This window comes from Xenopus laevis, chromosome 2S, assembly GCF_017654675.1.
Source record: "Xenopus laevis strain J_2021 chromosome 2S, Xenopus_laevis_v10.1, whole genome shotgun sequence".
In the NCBI taxonomy this organism is placed as follows: domain Eukaryota; kingdom Metazoa; phylum Chordata; class Amphibia; order Anura; family Pipidae; genus Xenopus; species Xenopus laevis.
Window position 1 is genome coordinate 76,163,202 of NC_054374.1, and position 14,969 is coordinate 76,178,170.

The 14,969-nt window shown below is 37.4% G+C and overlaps 1 protein-coding gene across 1 annotated transcript; it reads left to right on the top strand.

Annotated features, from left to right (window-relative positions):
• The first annotated feature begins 170 nt into the window (after positions 1 to 170).
• On the top strand, positions 171 to 14,379 carry dnali1.S (dynein axonemal light intermediate chain 1 S homeolog). The gene is made up of 6 exons (NM_001092504.1): positions 171 to 265; positions 3,215 to 3,348; positions 4,612 to 4,781; positions 5,973 to 6,151; positions 11,904 to 12,068; positions 14,176 to 14,379. Exons 1-6 carry the CDS (start codon positions 185 to 187, stop codon positions 14,209 to 14,211), a joined length of 765 nt encoding a protein of 254 aa, NP_001085973.1. The 5' UTR covers positions 171 to 184; the 3' UTR covers positions 14,212 to 14,379.
• The last annotated feature ends 590 nt before the right edge of the window (positions 14,380 to 14,969 follow it).

A 14,969-nucleotide genomic window follows, 5' to 3' on the forward strand; every position in this document is an offset into this window, starting at 1 on the left:
TAGCTCAACAGAAATAAAAGGCGTGTCCGGTCATAGAGTGGGCGTTGACGTTGTGTTGTAAGTTCATTAGCTTCGTTCCATGCATTTCCGGTAGTGCAGCTAGTAGTAGCCTTGGCAACGGTACATAGCAACGCAGACGCAGAGTCGCTCGGCTGACTTGTGAGACACCTGTGCTTCGCTCAACATGATTCCCCCGGCTGATTCGCTGCTGAAACACGATAACCCGGTGCTCATAAGCAAGAATACAGAAAGAAAATCCCCCAAAGTGAGCAACTAAGTACCCTATTTTTTTTTCTGTAAACAAAACTCAATTTACTTGCATGTTGGGAGGCAAAAGGGCAGCAATTTCTAAACATGTAATGCAGGATTGCCCATACTTTACTAATGCGAGTTCTACTTTTAAAGATGATGTGATTATGATCTATACCCTTAAGGGTAAGGGCATACGGGGAGATTCAGCAGTATGTCACTTGCGACGCTTCGTTTTCCGCAGTCGCCCAAAGTTTCCTCGTGAGGGCGACTTCGGAAAACGAAGCCCCGCGAGTGCCATATCGCTGCCGTTTTTCATTATAGCCGGCGGGGAGGTAGGGGAAGGCTGATCGGGGAGATTGTCGCCCAGAAGAAGAGGCGATTAGTTGCCAGGCGACTGAATCTCCCTGTGTGCCCTTACCCTAATAGCATTGTTAGCATTATATTCCATGGAAAATGTTACTTAATATACTGATTAATGGGAAAATATATATTGCTATATTTAACAAACAACTATTTTTGATGTGACCTTATAATAAATATCTGAATGAAAAGCATGAAACAGGAGGATGATTTAGACAAAATGTTTGTGGACAGTGTCTTGAGATCTACTGATCACCAGCTAAAGGTCTACTGGTAGATCCCGATATACCTTTTGGGCACCCGAGATATAATGCCTTCTCGCGTCTTTATTGCTTTAATGATACATAGTTAGATGGGGTTCAAAAAATACCAAATTCCATCAAGGACTTACCCCTATATACACTTACGTAAACTATATATACTCATACACTAACTATAGATTTTAGTATCACAATAGCCTTGGATATTATGTGTGTCCAAGAATTCATCCAAGCACTTCTTAAAGGTATTAACAGAATCAGCCATCACAATGTGTGTGGGTTTCTCTCTAAACTCTACCTTTAGAAGCCTCCAGTTTCACAACAATTCACTGTGTTTCTGCCAGCCTCTAAATATTCCTGGTCTGGACCCTGAAACCGACCAGAAAAACTATAGCCGTTAAATGGGTAGTTCACCTTTAACTTAACTTTTAGTATGAAATAGCAATTGGTCTATATATTTTTGTGTGTTGTTTTAATTAACTTTTTTTATTCAGCAGCTCTCCACTTTGTAATCTCAGCAGACATGTGGTTGCTAAGGTCCAATTTGCCCTAGCAACCAGAAAGTGACTTGAATAAGAGGCTAGAGTTATACATTGTTGGGTGGCCTGAATAGAAAGATGAGTGCTAAAAAGTAGCAAACTAGCATTGTAGCCATAAAGAACAGTATTTAAAGGAAGAGTTCAGTGTGTAAATGGATAGCCTGTGCAAAATAAAAAATGTTTCTAATATAGTTAGTTAGCCAAAAATGTAATGTATAAAGGCTGGAGTGACTGGATGTCTAATATAATAGCCAGAACACTACTTCTCAGCTCTATATCTCTGAGCTAGTCAGCGACTTGAAGGGGGGGCCACATGGGACATATCTGTTCAGTGAGTTTGCAATTGATCCTCAGCATTCAGCTCAGATTCAAAAGCAACAGATATGACCCATGTGCCCCCCCCTCAAGTCTCTGATTGGTTACTGCCTGGTAACCAGGGTAACCAGTCAGTGTAAACCAAGAGAGTAGAAAAGCAGGAAGTAGTGTTCTGGCTATTATGTTAGACATCCAGTCACTCCAGCCTTTATACATTACATTTTTGCCTAACTAACTATATTAGAAATATTTTTTTTTTAATTTGCACAGCCTATCTATTTACCTAGTTTTTATTTTTATACTGAACAATTCCTTTAATGCAATATGTAATAATTTAGCAGCTGGGGTCACTTCAATTTGAGACCTGAAAAGAGGATGATAAGGCCATTCTATAACATACTAAAAGTTTACTTAATGAACCATCCATTTATGAAGTATTATTGGGGGGGGGGAGAACCTATAAAAGCTTACCCCCAACATAAGCAGTAGGAATTCATCATAGGAAGGAACCTATGAGCCCATGTTGCAACTGGACCCCTAAGATCTCAAAGCAGCTGTAGATCCTGCACCCCACATTTTAAAGTCACTGGTTGCTCCAATCCACACATCTTATTTTTCATTTTATTCTTAATGGCAGGTCCTGTGTCCACTCATTTTTACCTAAACCTCTGTTTGTGTATTGCTGTACTCTTAAACTTCTAATAAGGAAATAATGTATTATTTGTGCCTGTAGGCCTCCATTGGTCCCTTGCTGTTGCAGACACATCCCTTACACCCACTAGAGATACAGTATGTCCTTGGATCATGTTGATATCAAGTTTCTCTGTTTCATTTTCTAATTGTATTTCATTTAATCGTAAACCATTTGGGGAAGCCAAGCCTTTTACTCTAAATTACACCTGCCCAACTGAAAGTCACTTACCCAGAACCAATATGGTAGAATTCAAAAATACTAAAATGTCTTCCATTAAAATAGAATTACCAGATCACTTGAAATTTAGGGGCATGTCTAAAAAATCCCTCTAGATGGGTGCAGTGCAGCATGCATTAATTAGATGCATAACTTACATTAAATCTATATGTAAGCCTTGACTGGCAGTCTACATAGTCTGGCAAGTGCCAGAGGGATGCTTTAAGGTAGCAGCTCTTTTTATTAGACTTATGGGAACTGTTTGGGCCTTGCTGTTAATGAACACCAGGGTATACCTTGAATTTAAGCCCAGGCAAGCCTATTTACCTAGCAGTTAAATAAAAATCTAACCTTATGTCATAAAATATGGGATAAGTTTGTAATAAATTAGATCGTTTCTAGAACTATAAAGTAGTAATTAGTCATCTCTTTAGTTATATCCCCCTTTTGTCTTATAATTGCTAAATTTAGATTCATAAAATTAAGATTTCAATATACACTACTATTCATGTATAAGGACATTCAAAATCTTATGTGACTGTCAAACAGCCAGCCAAATGACCTGCATTTCTTTTTAGTCTCGTCCTCTGAAAGTCAGCAGTCCTCAGACAGTTTTAACAGCTCCCGTCCCACCACCACCTAAACCAAAGACACCTCTCTTAGATGCAACCAAACCAGCTGAAGAGATTTTGAATGCAATTCTTCCACCTCGGTAAGTTATATTTCAGTTTGCAAAGTAACATCATTGCATTTGTACTTGATATACAAATAGAATAAATAGACCATAAATCAGCACATATTGGGTACACAGGCTTATTTCTGGCATGGTTATTGGTTTTCCACTCACCTCCTGAAGGTATAGTGCAGGGGTGTCCAAACTTTTTGCAAGGAGGGCCAGATTTGGTGAGGTGAAAATGTGTGGGGGCCGACTATTCAGCCTGACATCCATTCCGAGGTAGCTAGCTTGTGATCAGGATCATTCACTCCTGCACAGGGCAGCACTCAGCACACTACAATGAAGGATAAGAACCAATCAGCAGCTAGGCTGACCTGATAAGGAACTGAAGCCTGTCTTTGCTTGTGTGACTGCAAGACTGTGATTGACTATCCCCCCTCCTACTGTGCTTCTGGCAAGGACCGTTAGGACATTCCACCCTTCATTTGAAACAAGGACTAGAGAGGATCTATGGGGAGATCCAATAAAGGGACCACTTTTAAAGACTTTTAGTACCATATATTATTCATTACTACCTACAATATTAGTGAGTGGGTTAATTTATCCTATATGTCTCCTTTAATCTCCGCTGTTAGAATTCTCCACATCCAAGAGAGAACAGACTCCTCTACTGCTGAAGTCTGCCTTCCCATAAAACAAAGTATAACTTAAAAACTACTTCTCATAAACTTCAAAGTCCTTCATTCCTCTGCTTCTTACTACATCTCTGCTCTTGTCCCTTCATACATTCCTCAGCAACTCATCCGCTCCAAAGTAACTGTTCGGTCTCACCCACCACCCACTATATTAAATTTTTCTGCCTTGCTGCTCCTTACATTTGAAATGCCATACCAGATTTCCTCTGGATAGAACCTTCCCTCAGTCTCTTCAAAAATAAACTCAAAACACTAATTTTAGAAGCACTCTCATAACATTTGACCCAGTTTTAATTTTAATACAGTAACAATCATTGTGAACTTTAATATGTAATATCCTACTCTTTCTGCATACATATTTGTATAGACTCCTGTTGATCTTACACTTCCTATTCTCTATAAGGTCATATTCACCTATAGTACACATCATCATCTATCTAATTTATCAATGGGGTACCCCATTTGATATTTAATTAATGATAAATAAAGTATTTGCTGTAAAGAGTCATCACACAGTTATATTACTGTACATGTTTATGTTTACCTGTAATTACACAAGATGTAATAATGCGCAATTAGTTAAAAACCTATAATTATTATGTAGAGAATGGGTAGAGAACAATCAGCTATGGATCCAACAGGTGTCCAGCACACCCAGCACCCGGATGGATGTCGTCCACTTACAGGAAGAGCTGGATATGAAGTTGCAGCAGCGACAGGCGCGGGAGACTGGAATCTGCCCAGTCCGGAGAGAGCTTTATTCACAGTGCTTCGGTAACTTTGTTTGCAAATGCTAGTGCCAGTTTCCTACTTTGTTCCCAATAAAACAGAAGACACCTTGAAATAAATTATTGACTGCATGCTATTACTTATGCTTCACTTTAATCCCAAATATATTTTAGAAATTGTGCCCAGCAGCACTGCTTTGCTATAACCAAAATACCAATTGTTCATAAAATACAATTTGATTTTAAGCTGTGCATTAGAAAAGCAGTATAAAGCAATGTGGACTCAATTGTTCCATAATATAATATACAATTAAAGTGATTCTGTCATGATTTTTATGGTGTAGTTTTTATTCTAAAATTTTACTGTTTACACTGCAAATAATTCAGTGTACCATATAAAATTTCATTTCTAACCCAACAAGTGTAGTTTTTTTAGTTGTAATATTGGTGTGGAGGCAGCCATCTCAAGTAATTTTGCCTGGTCATGTGCTTTCAGAAAAAAACAGTGCTGCACCATGGAACTGCTTTCTGACAGGCTTTTGTTTTTCCTACTCAATGTAGCTGATGTAACTGCTGGGGGGGGGGATGATATCACTCCAACTTGCAGTGCAGCAGTAAAGAGTGACTGAAGTTTATCAGAGCACAAGTCATATGACTGGGGTACCAGGGAAACTGACAATATGTCTAGCCCCATGTTCAAAATTAAATTTTAAAAATCAGTTTGCTCTTTTGAAAAATGGATTTCAGTGCAGAAGTCTACTGGAGCAGCACTATTAAATGATGCATTTTTAAAAAATAATTTTTCCCATGACCGTATCCCTTTAAGCAAAATTTGCGAAAGCTTAATCTGCCCAATAACATTAAAGCTTTAATTTTTCTCACTTTTTACCTTATTCACAATGAAGTCAATTATACTGAAAAAGTAGTCTACCTTGTGATTACCTTTTGGTATGCTATAACAATGATTTTGTAAAACAATATGTAATTGGTCTTATTTTTTTTTTCACTTAAAAAAAAATTGAAATAAAAAAAACCCCCTGCAAATTCTCTCATATTTCTGTAGATATTGTTTAAAGTTAGTTTTAAGGGAAATCTCCTTTCATATTACTTTTTAAATGTTAAACTATTGATGGCAAAACTAAATGAAATGCTGCTTAGTATTGTATAAACTGGGCAAACATTTTATTCTCATTTTGGTGCAACTTTTTCTCCACCATCACAAACGCAATCTTGGCAGATGAACTCATCAGACAGGTGACTATTAACTGCGCAGAGAGGGGATTACTCCTGCTTCGAGTCCGTGATGAAATACATATGACCATCTCTGCCTATCAAACCCTCTACGAAAGTAGTGTTGCTTTTGGCATGAGGAAAGCTTTGCAAGCAGAACAGGGAAAATCAGACATGGAAAAGAGAGTAAGTTCTTTCTAAACTGTATTTATTTAGTACATTGCCATGTGCACATAATATGTATTGTGTAGTCTTCTCAAACTTCTTTCCTAGTGCTTTGCAACAACTGCTAGATAATAAGGACAACTTCTTCATTATTAAACACAACTGCTGCATAACAGCTTTTTGTGTACATTGATGGAATAAAACGTGGTTTAATTAAACTGGGGAATAGTTTTGCTTTTACAGATCTTATTTGCTTATTACTGCACTGTCAAATCTAGTTCCAAATTGTGCTATCTCCTATTGCTATCGTTTCTAGCGAGAAGCATTATAAAAATAACCCGATAATAAAATCACCCACACAGTAATAAAAAGGGAGTTATTACTCCATTTCTTGTGGCAGAGGGGCAGACAAATATATTTCATGGTGGTGTTCTAATTTGCCGTTATCTGATATATAATTACTATTAGAATTATTATACTTTATGTAGTACATACAGTGATTTACAGAGAATCTACATCATTCAGATCAGTCCTTGTCATAGTGGAGCTAAAAAACCAAAGGTCCTTTCCATGCAAACACATTCACTAGGATCGATTTTATCAAGTGCCAGTAAACATCTGTATGTTTAATGTGTGATGGAACCTAGGGTTTTATTTATCAAAATCCAAAAATATCTCATTTATTTCTGAAATATACTTCCCACCAAATCCGCACGAGTAACTTACCAGTACATTTTCCCAACAAATTATTTCACAAAACTCAGGATATCTTTGGGACTTCTCCCATTGACTTTTATATACAACCTCGGCAGATCTGAGATACTGGAATTTCGGATTCTCACTTTTTCAATCCTTGGGGCATAATAATTTAAAAAAAAAAAATTCCCACAAAAATTTTTTTTGGCATTCAGACTTAAATAAATAACCCCACTAGTATATTGGTCGGAGTGGAACACAGGATTTCAGTAATAAAGTGCTAATCCTGCACTGTGCACACTAGCAGCTTTATTTACAAATGCAATAAAATAGATGCAAATTGTGCCCATTGCTTGCATTTCTGTATAGTTGCACTAAGAACCCTCGCATCCATTCAGTCTGTTCTGATTAATTATTCCCAAGTAAGGAACCCTGGAAATATTGCCACCCTGAATGTGTCGCCAATAGAAGGTTGCATCAATTTCTGGGTCTTCCACATATATCCTTAAGAATTATATTTTCATGTACAAAGCATGATTATAAGTAGATTGCAATCAACCAGTTAATTGATCTGAATATTCTATTTTTTTGCTTGAAAAGCCAGTAGCCAAATGAGTGACATTTTATTAAAGATGGCATTTAGAAGAGATACTTGTGGCAGACATTTTTTTCAGAGCTTTATGGAAGAAGCTGGCCAGCATAAGTGAAATTTTGAACCAGTGCATTAACAAGAAAACAATCGGCCATACGCAGTGATAACTAGAGATGTCGCGAACTGTTCGCCAGCGAACTTGTTCGCGCGAACATCGGGTGTTCGCGCTCGCCGGAAGTTCGCGAACGTCGCGCGACGTTCGCCATTTTGGGTTCGCCATTGTTGGCGCTTTTTTTTGCCCTCTCACCCCAGACCAGCAGGTACATGGCAGCCAATCAGGAAGCTCTCCCCTGGACCACTCCCCTTCCCTATAAAAACCGAAGCCCTGCAGCGTTTTTTCACTCTGCCTGTGTGTGCTGAAGAGTGTAGGGAGAGAGCTGCTGCCTGTTAGTGATTTCAGGGACAGTTGAAAGTTTGCTGGCTAGTAATCGTTTTGATACTGCTCTGTTATTGGAGGGACAGAAGTCTGCAGGGGTTTGAGGGACATTTAAGCTTAGGTAGCTTTGCTGGCTAGTAATCTACCTTCTACTGCAGTGCTCTGTATGTAGCTGCAGTGGGCAGCTGTCCTGCTTCTGATCTCATCTGCTGACTGCTGCAATAACAGTAGTCCTTGTAAGGACTGCTTTTATTTATTTTTTTGTTGTTTTACTACTACTACTACTACTACTATAAGAGCCCAGTGCTATTAGTCTAGCAGTGTTGGGGAGTGGGACTGGTGTGCTAATCTGCTGCTCCTAGTAGTTCAGCAGCACCAACTTTAATTTTTTTTTTTTAATATTCATTTTTTTTTTATTTTACTTTTTTTTATTTTACTACCGCTGTAGTAGTGTATAAGTTGACCTTTTAGGCATTATTTGCCCTGTAGGCATTATTTGCACACTGTTTTCTTCAACCCGCCAGCTAGCTGTGTGACCTTGTTCACATTCTGTCTAAATATCCATAATATTACCGTCTCCAGAAAAAACACCGGAGTGACTTTTTTCAAGCAGCATTCATATATTTTACGTAATCCGTATCCACCGCTGTAGTAGTGTATACGTTGACCTTGTAGGCATTATTTGCACACTGTTTTCTTCAACCCGCCATCTAGCTGTGTGACCTTGTTCACATTCTGTCTAAATATCCATAATATTACCGTCTCCAGAAAAAACACCGGAGTGACTTTTTTCAAGCAGCCATAATATATTTTACGTAATCCGTATCCACCGCTGTAGTAGTGTATACGTTGACCTTGTAGGCATTGTTTGCCCAGTTTTTTGGCCGCAGCCACTGAAGCACAGAGGCCAGAAAAAATATGCCATATAAATGCTGAAAATAGTCATTTTTTGCCATACGTTGACTCAACGTATATGGCAAAAAATTACTATTTTCAGCATTTATATGGCATATTTTTTCTGGCAACTGTGCTTCAGTGGCTGCGACCAAAAAAACTGGGCAAACAATGCCTACAAGGTCAACGTATGGCAAAAAATGACTATTTTCAGCATTTATATGGCATATTTTTTCTGGCAACTGTGCTTCAGTGGCTGCAACCAAAAAAACTGGGCAAACAATGTCTACAAGGTCAACGTATGGCGAAAAATGACTATTTTCAGCATTTATATGGCATATTTTTTATGGCAACTGTGCTTCAGTGGCTGCGTCCAAAAAAACTGGGCAAACAATGCCTACAAGGTCAACGTATGGCAGTTGTTTAAAGAGAACAGTAGATTACTAGCCAGCAAAGCTACCTAAGCTAAAATGTCCCTCAAATCCCTGCAGACTTCTGTCCCTCCAATACAGAGCAGTATCAAGCAGATTACTAGCCAGCAAACTTACTATCATCTGTCCCTGAAATCACTAACAGCTCTCCCCCTACACTATCTCTTCCAAGCACACACAGGCAGATTTTTCAGATACATTTTTGCCCTTGATCCCCCTCTGGCATGCCACTGTCCAGGTCGTTGCACCCTTTAAACAACTTTAAAATCATTTTTCTGGCCAGAAATGTCTTTTCTAGATGTTAAAGTTCGCCTTCCCATTGAAGTCTATGGGGTTCGCGAACCGTTCGCGAACCGCTCGCATTTTTGCGCAAGTTCGCGAATATGTTCGCGAACTTTTTTTCCGACGTTCGCTACATCCCTAGTGATAACAGACTAATATACTTATACAAATGACAACTTATTTTGTTGAGCCAGAGTTTAACAAAAAAAACACCATTTTAATTAAAGATATCAGGCAAAATACACCGAAATTCAAAGAAAAACTTGTTTGCACCAAAAAGTGCACTTTTCCAGGATACCCCTGAAAAAACGCTAGTAGAACAAGAATGGGTGAAAGGAAAACTAACTGCATAAAAATGTTTTGTGTTATAATATCCAGTAGATGGCAACAGTAATGCAGCACAATAAGAGATGAATCTCATCAAGCTCTGTTACATTGTTACATTAACCACGTTTAACAGAAAAAGAGATAAAATATATATAGTGAATAAAGTACCCCCTCTTGTAAAATATAAGGATATTATAAGTTACTGAGGAGTTTCATGACCATATAAAAACACGAGGCCGAAGGCCGAGTGTTTTTATACAGGTCATGGAACTCCGAGGTAACTTCTAATATCCTCATATTTTACAACTGGGGGTACTTTATTTATTATAATACACAAATTTTAGTAAGTCATGTGACAGAAATGACATCACTACTCACCGTTTATAACTGATGACATCACTACTCACCGTTTATAAGGATATAATTTACAGGATATTCATGGCTTTTGTGTATTATATATATATATATTTTTTTTTACTTGAAAGTCTGTTTTGTATTCTAAAAACTAGTGGTGTAATGAATAATATCACATTCTTTTACACTTATGTTATTAAAAATGTTTTAAATATGTTTTGATAATAACCATAATTGGTTGTATTGTTATTGCTGCTCATTTCTATAAACCCTCTTTTTGTGTTCCTATATAAGAAATGATTTGCAATTTAGTGGATTATTTTTCTTATATCAAATGCTACCTATAATTTCTCATTCAATGTGCTAATAATTGCTGTTTCTGTGTTATTTTACAAAAACTGATCAGTAGAAAAGCAGTTTCTTCCATCAGTGAATTCTTGTGTATTAGAAAACCACTCCATAATGTACAGGTGCTTATCCTGGGGTATGGGGATATCAATCCACAAGTTTGAATAAATGATATCTGTTACATAATGTATATGACATAAGCTTGTTGCCATTTGGAAACTGTACAGCAGTCATGTGTATTAACATCATAATGATTTGTTATTCAGTTGTTTACAGGGGCATTTTCCTTTAAAGAACATGTAAAGAACTGAGCATGCTCATGAGCCAACAGCCAAAGCAAGAGTGGGTTACATTAGGAGAAAGAATCCTAAAGGATTAAGGGGATGCTGCAGCCTTACTGTTAACCTTTGAACAATCATAGTGACAGTTATATAGAGGTTTCAAAGAGGCATGTCCTTTAAGATACCTATTACTTCTATTTGTGATAGTCTGGATACACCAATGGATAAACCCATTCCCCTGAAAACAAACAGCAGGAATCCTTTTAAAGGGGTGGCTCAGCTTTAAGTTAACTTTCAGTATGTTATATTCTAGGTCAATTCTAAGCAACTTTAAATTGGTCTTCATTTTTTTTTATATATATATATATAATTTTGTATTCATTTGACAGATTTTAAATGGGGGTCACTGTCCCCATCTAAAACCATAAAAAAATAAATGACAACCAATTGCATATTGTCTCAGAATATCACTTTCTACATCATACAGGAGGCCTATTTATCAAAGTCCGAATTTATATCATTATTTTCTAAAAATGACTCCAACAAATCCACAAGGCTTTTTCGCCTTATTTATCAAAACATTTTCCTGAAAATTTCCTGTGTGGGGAAAAAACACAAAAAATTTGTGAAAAAATCGAATTGTATTGATTTTTTAGGATTTTCCACATGAAAACTCTGACTTTTTCATATATTTTGCCTGAAAATCATGAAATCTTCAGATTATTGCACGAAACCCAGCGCAGATCAAGATATCTCCGGGACTTCTCCCATTGATTTATATGCAAACTCGTCATTTCTGTAATGCTGGATTTTCGGATTCTGACTTTTTCCACCCTCGGGGTATAAAAAATACCTAAAAATTCAGGGGTTTTCTTCCACTAAAAATTTGGATCTTATAGTAAAAAACACCACAAATGTTCAGGTTTTTGGCAATCGGACTTTAATAAATAACCCCCTACAACCCCTTTAAAAGTGAAAAGTCTGTGTGAGCAGCTAGTCCAGTAAAAAGCAATAATTATGATCTTGACTTAAGCATCAGCTTTGGCATACAAGCATCCATAGTGCTGACTGCTGAGAAGCCTTTTTATGATTGGACCTTGTTGTCCAAATCTCTCTGCATTGTGTTTTGTAGATGGCAGATCTAGAGATGGAAAAGAAAGATCTAGAAAGACAAGTGAATGAACAGAAAGCCAAGTGTGAGGCTATAGAGAAACGTGAGGCAGAGAGACGCCAAGTGGAAGAGAAGAAGCATGCGGAGGAGATACAGTTCCTCAAGAGAACTAACCAGCAGCTGAAGGTAAGGAGTCCACAAGCAGATATCAAAGATGTCCAACTTACCTTCTTCCCCTTACAGTTACTGATGTATTTCTATAATTGCTGGAAGTTTGCTGAATAAACCAATGTCCACCGATCTAAATGGAAATCACTGGTGCTCTCATGTGCTTTGACTAACATACAAAGACAATCACAAAAAGGAAAAGCTGAGAAACATTACATTATTTCAGCTACAGTATAATAACATTGTGCTTACCATCTAAAGTAAAGCTTTGGACATATCAAGGAAACCTCTTAAACATATATGTTAATTTATTCAGTGTAGAAGGGTCATATTAACCATATAGACACTAGAGGGTCTGTGCCTAGGGAGGCAGCTTTAAAGGAATTGTTCTTTTGAAAAAAAAACTGGCTAAATAGTTATCCCATGCAAGATAAAAAAAAAAAAATCAATATGGTTAGTTAGCCAAAAATGTAATGTATAAAGGCTGGAGTGACTGGATGTCTAACATAATAGCCAGAACACTACTTCCTGCTTTTTAGCTTCTTTGGTTTCCACTGATTGGTTACCAGGCAGTAACCAATCAGTGACTTGAGGGAGTACCACATGTGACATAACTGTTGCTTTTGAATCTGCAAACTCATTGAGCACTTATGTCCCATGTGGCCCCCCTTAAAGTCGCTGACTGACTCAGAGATAGAGAGCTGAAAAGCAAGAAGTTGTGTTCTATTATATTAGACATCCAGTCACTCCAGCCTTTATACATTACATTTTTGTCTAACTAACTATATTAGAAACATTTTTTATAGGCTATCTATTTACGCAGTTTTTATTTTTACACTGAACAGTTCCTTTAAGGGGCAGCCATCAGAAACCTATATGGTGAATCATTTTTGGTATTTTTTTATTGAAAATTTCTTCCCCTGCTGCAGGATATATTCCCATGAAATCTGGTGGCAGAGGGGGGGGGGGGGTAGGGGGTATCGGGTCTGGGTTGAGGCGAACGTGAAGACAGAAACATGAGTGGTAAGTCGTGACTTCCACCAACGTCACACACATGCATGATGGGCAAGAAGCTTTGCTCCAGTTTGAAAACAAGCGTTTGCATCTATAAAACAACTATAGATGTCTAAGTGGCAATCTCAATGTGAACCTATACAAAAAATCTTATACCTCTATGTGCAATTCTAGGTATAGGAAATCTATGGTCTGTGATAAGAGCAGTAGGAGGCAAAGTCAAGTATTTTTTTTTTTTCGAAAATGTCTTGCACGGGCAGATTTGTTTAAATTTAGTTTAGTTATAAAAGGCCATAGCACCACTGCAGTTACATGGTTGATTTGTCTCACTACTGCTTATGTCCAGGTTACAGTAATAAGACAAAACTTCAGAAGTTTAAAGACATACTTAATGACTAGTCCACATTTTACAATATTAAATACTATATAGAATATTATGATATATGGAAATGCTGCAGCTCTTACTGTAACAGGAAGTTTGGAAGCAAAAGACAGAACTTTGTCTGCTAATTGGTTCATGTGACCTAACATGTAGGTGTGTGCCATGAATTGTATGATCCCAGGGTGCCAATTTTAGGATTACCCAATGTCACATACTACTACTACTACTACTACTAAAAGTAAATTTTTATGAAGATGGTTTATTTAGATAAAGCAGGGCTTTACATTTAATAATCAGCCCTGTGGCATCAGCTTATATTACAGGCCAACCTCATTTTCTTCTTGATAATTTGCAGCGACCCCTAAGATTAACTTTTCAACAGCTGCTCAGAGCCCACTGAGCATGTGAGTGTCACAGACACTTTCCAAGATGGTGACCCCCTGTGATAAGTTTAAATTTCTGGATCATTGCTGCTATTGAGAAGCTGAAACTTTAGGCTGGTGCAATAAGTTCAGTATATAAAATATTGCATTTTTAGCCCTATTAATTGTTAGGATTTATTTTTCCTTTAAGGGGATGCAACTAGGGTGCACATCAAATAAAACATAAGAACATTTTTTCTTCCTAAAATAACATCTACTACTACTACTACTAATACAAAAAAAAAATAATTCAGCATCAAGGAACTAACTTGGGCACTTTAATAAATAGAGCCATTCTGTATTCCAGGCACAGCTAGAAGGAATTATTGCACCCAAGAAGTAAGAAGACAGGAGTAACATCTGTGGACAGGATGTCTGTGATTCGGATTCTGCTGAAGAGCAAATGCCAAGAAACCAATATTTCTAACTTAAGGACATTTTTAATTATATTTGGTTGTTGTTTATATTATAGCCTCAGTTGACACAAGAAATATTAAAAGGTTGCTCATTATGCTGAAATGAAACACCTCAATATTTTTAATATCAAAAATTCTTTTGAAGCTCCACTTGCAGTCCCATCCAAGTCTCTGTATTACTTGTGGAGTGATTATTAACAGGGAATCCTTTTTACACCACGTATCAAAGCATTGCTGAAAGGCCATGTGTGCAATAATGCAAGTCTGGTCTGTCCAATTGGCAGCTGTCAGTCTCAGTGTGATGCTTATGTGACATTTTATAGGAGCAATACATAACTATAGTTCTCAAGATTTTCAAAAACATCTTTATAGGGTTAGATCTGGTTGCACACAGGTATTACGATAAAATATGCTACTGGCACACACAATAGCAGAAATTAATAAAAGAGCTTCTACCTTTTTACATAAAGCCATTCATTTCCACCATTATTATTTTTTTAATATATTGTATAGAAATCTAAACTATAATTGGTATCTTTTTCTTTTCTTGTTACCCAGTGCCGGCACTCCTCCTCTCCAAAAAATGCACCAGATTGTGGTAGTAAATGCCATGTTACTATGCACCATATTGTTCCACTGTCCCAGGCATCCCCTGCACTACCCTGGGCAATTTTGCACATCTGCT

What these genes read in the sequence shown, in the direction of transcription:
- dnali1.S (NM_001092504.1), top strand. Translation starts at nt 185, where the DNA reads ATGATTCCCCCGGCTGATTCGCTGCTGAAACACGATAACCCGGTGCTC. An exon ending in AATGCAATTCTTCCACCTCG is followed by an intron (nt 3,349 to 4,611) that starts GTAAGTTATATT and finishes ATTATTATGTAG; the next exon opens with AGAATGGGTAGAGAACAATC. An exon ending in GCTTTATTCACAGTGCTTCG is followed by an intron (nt 4,782 to 5,972) that starts GTAACTTTGTTT and finishes CAATCTTGGCAG; the next exon opens with ATGAACTCATCAGACAGGTG.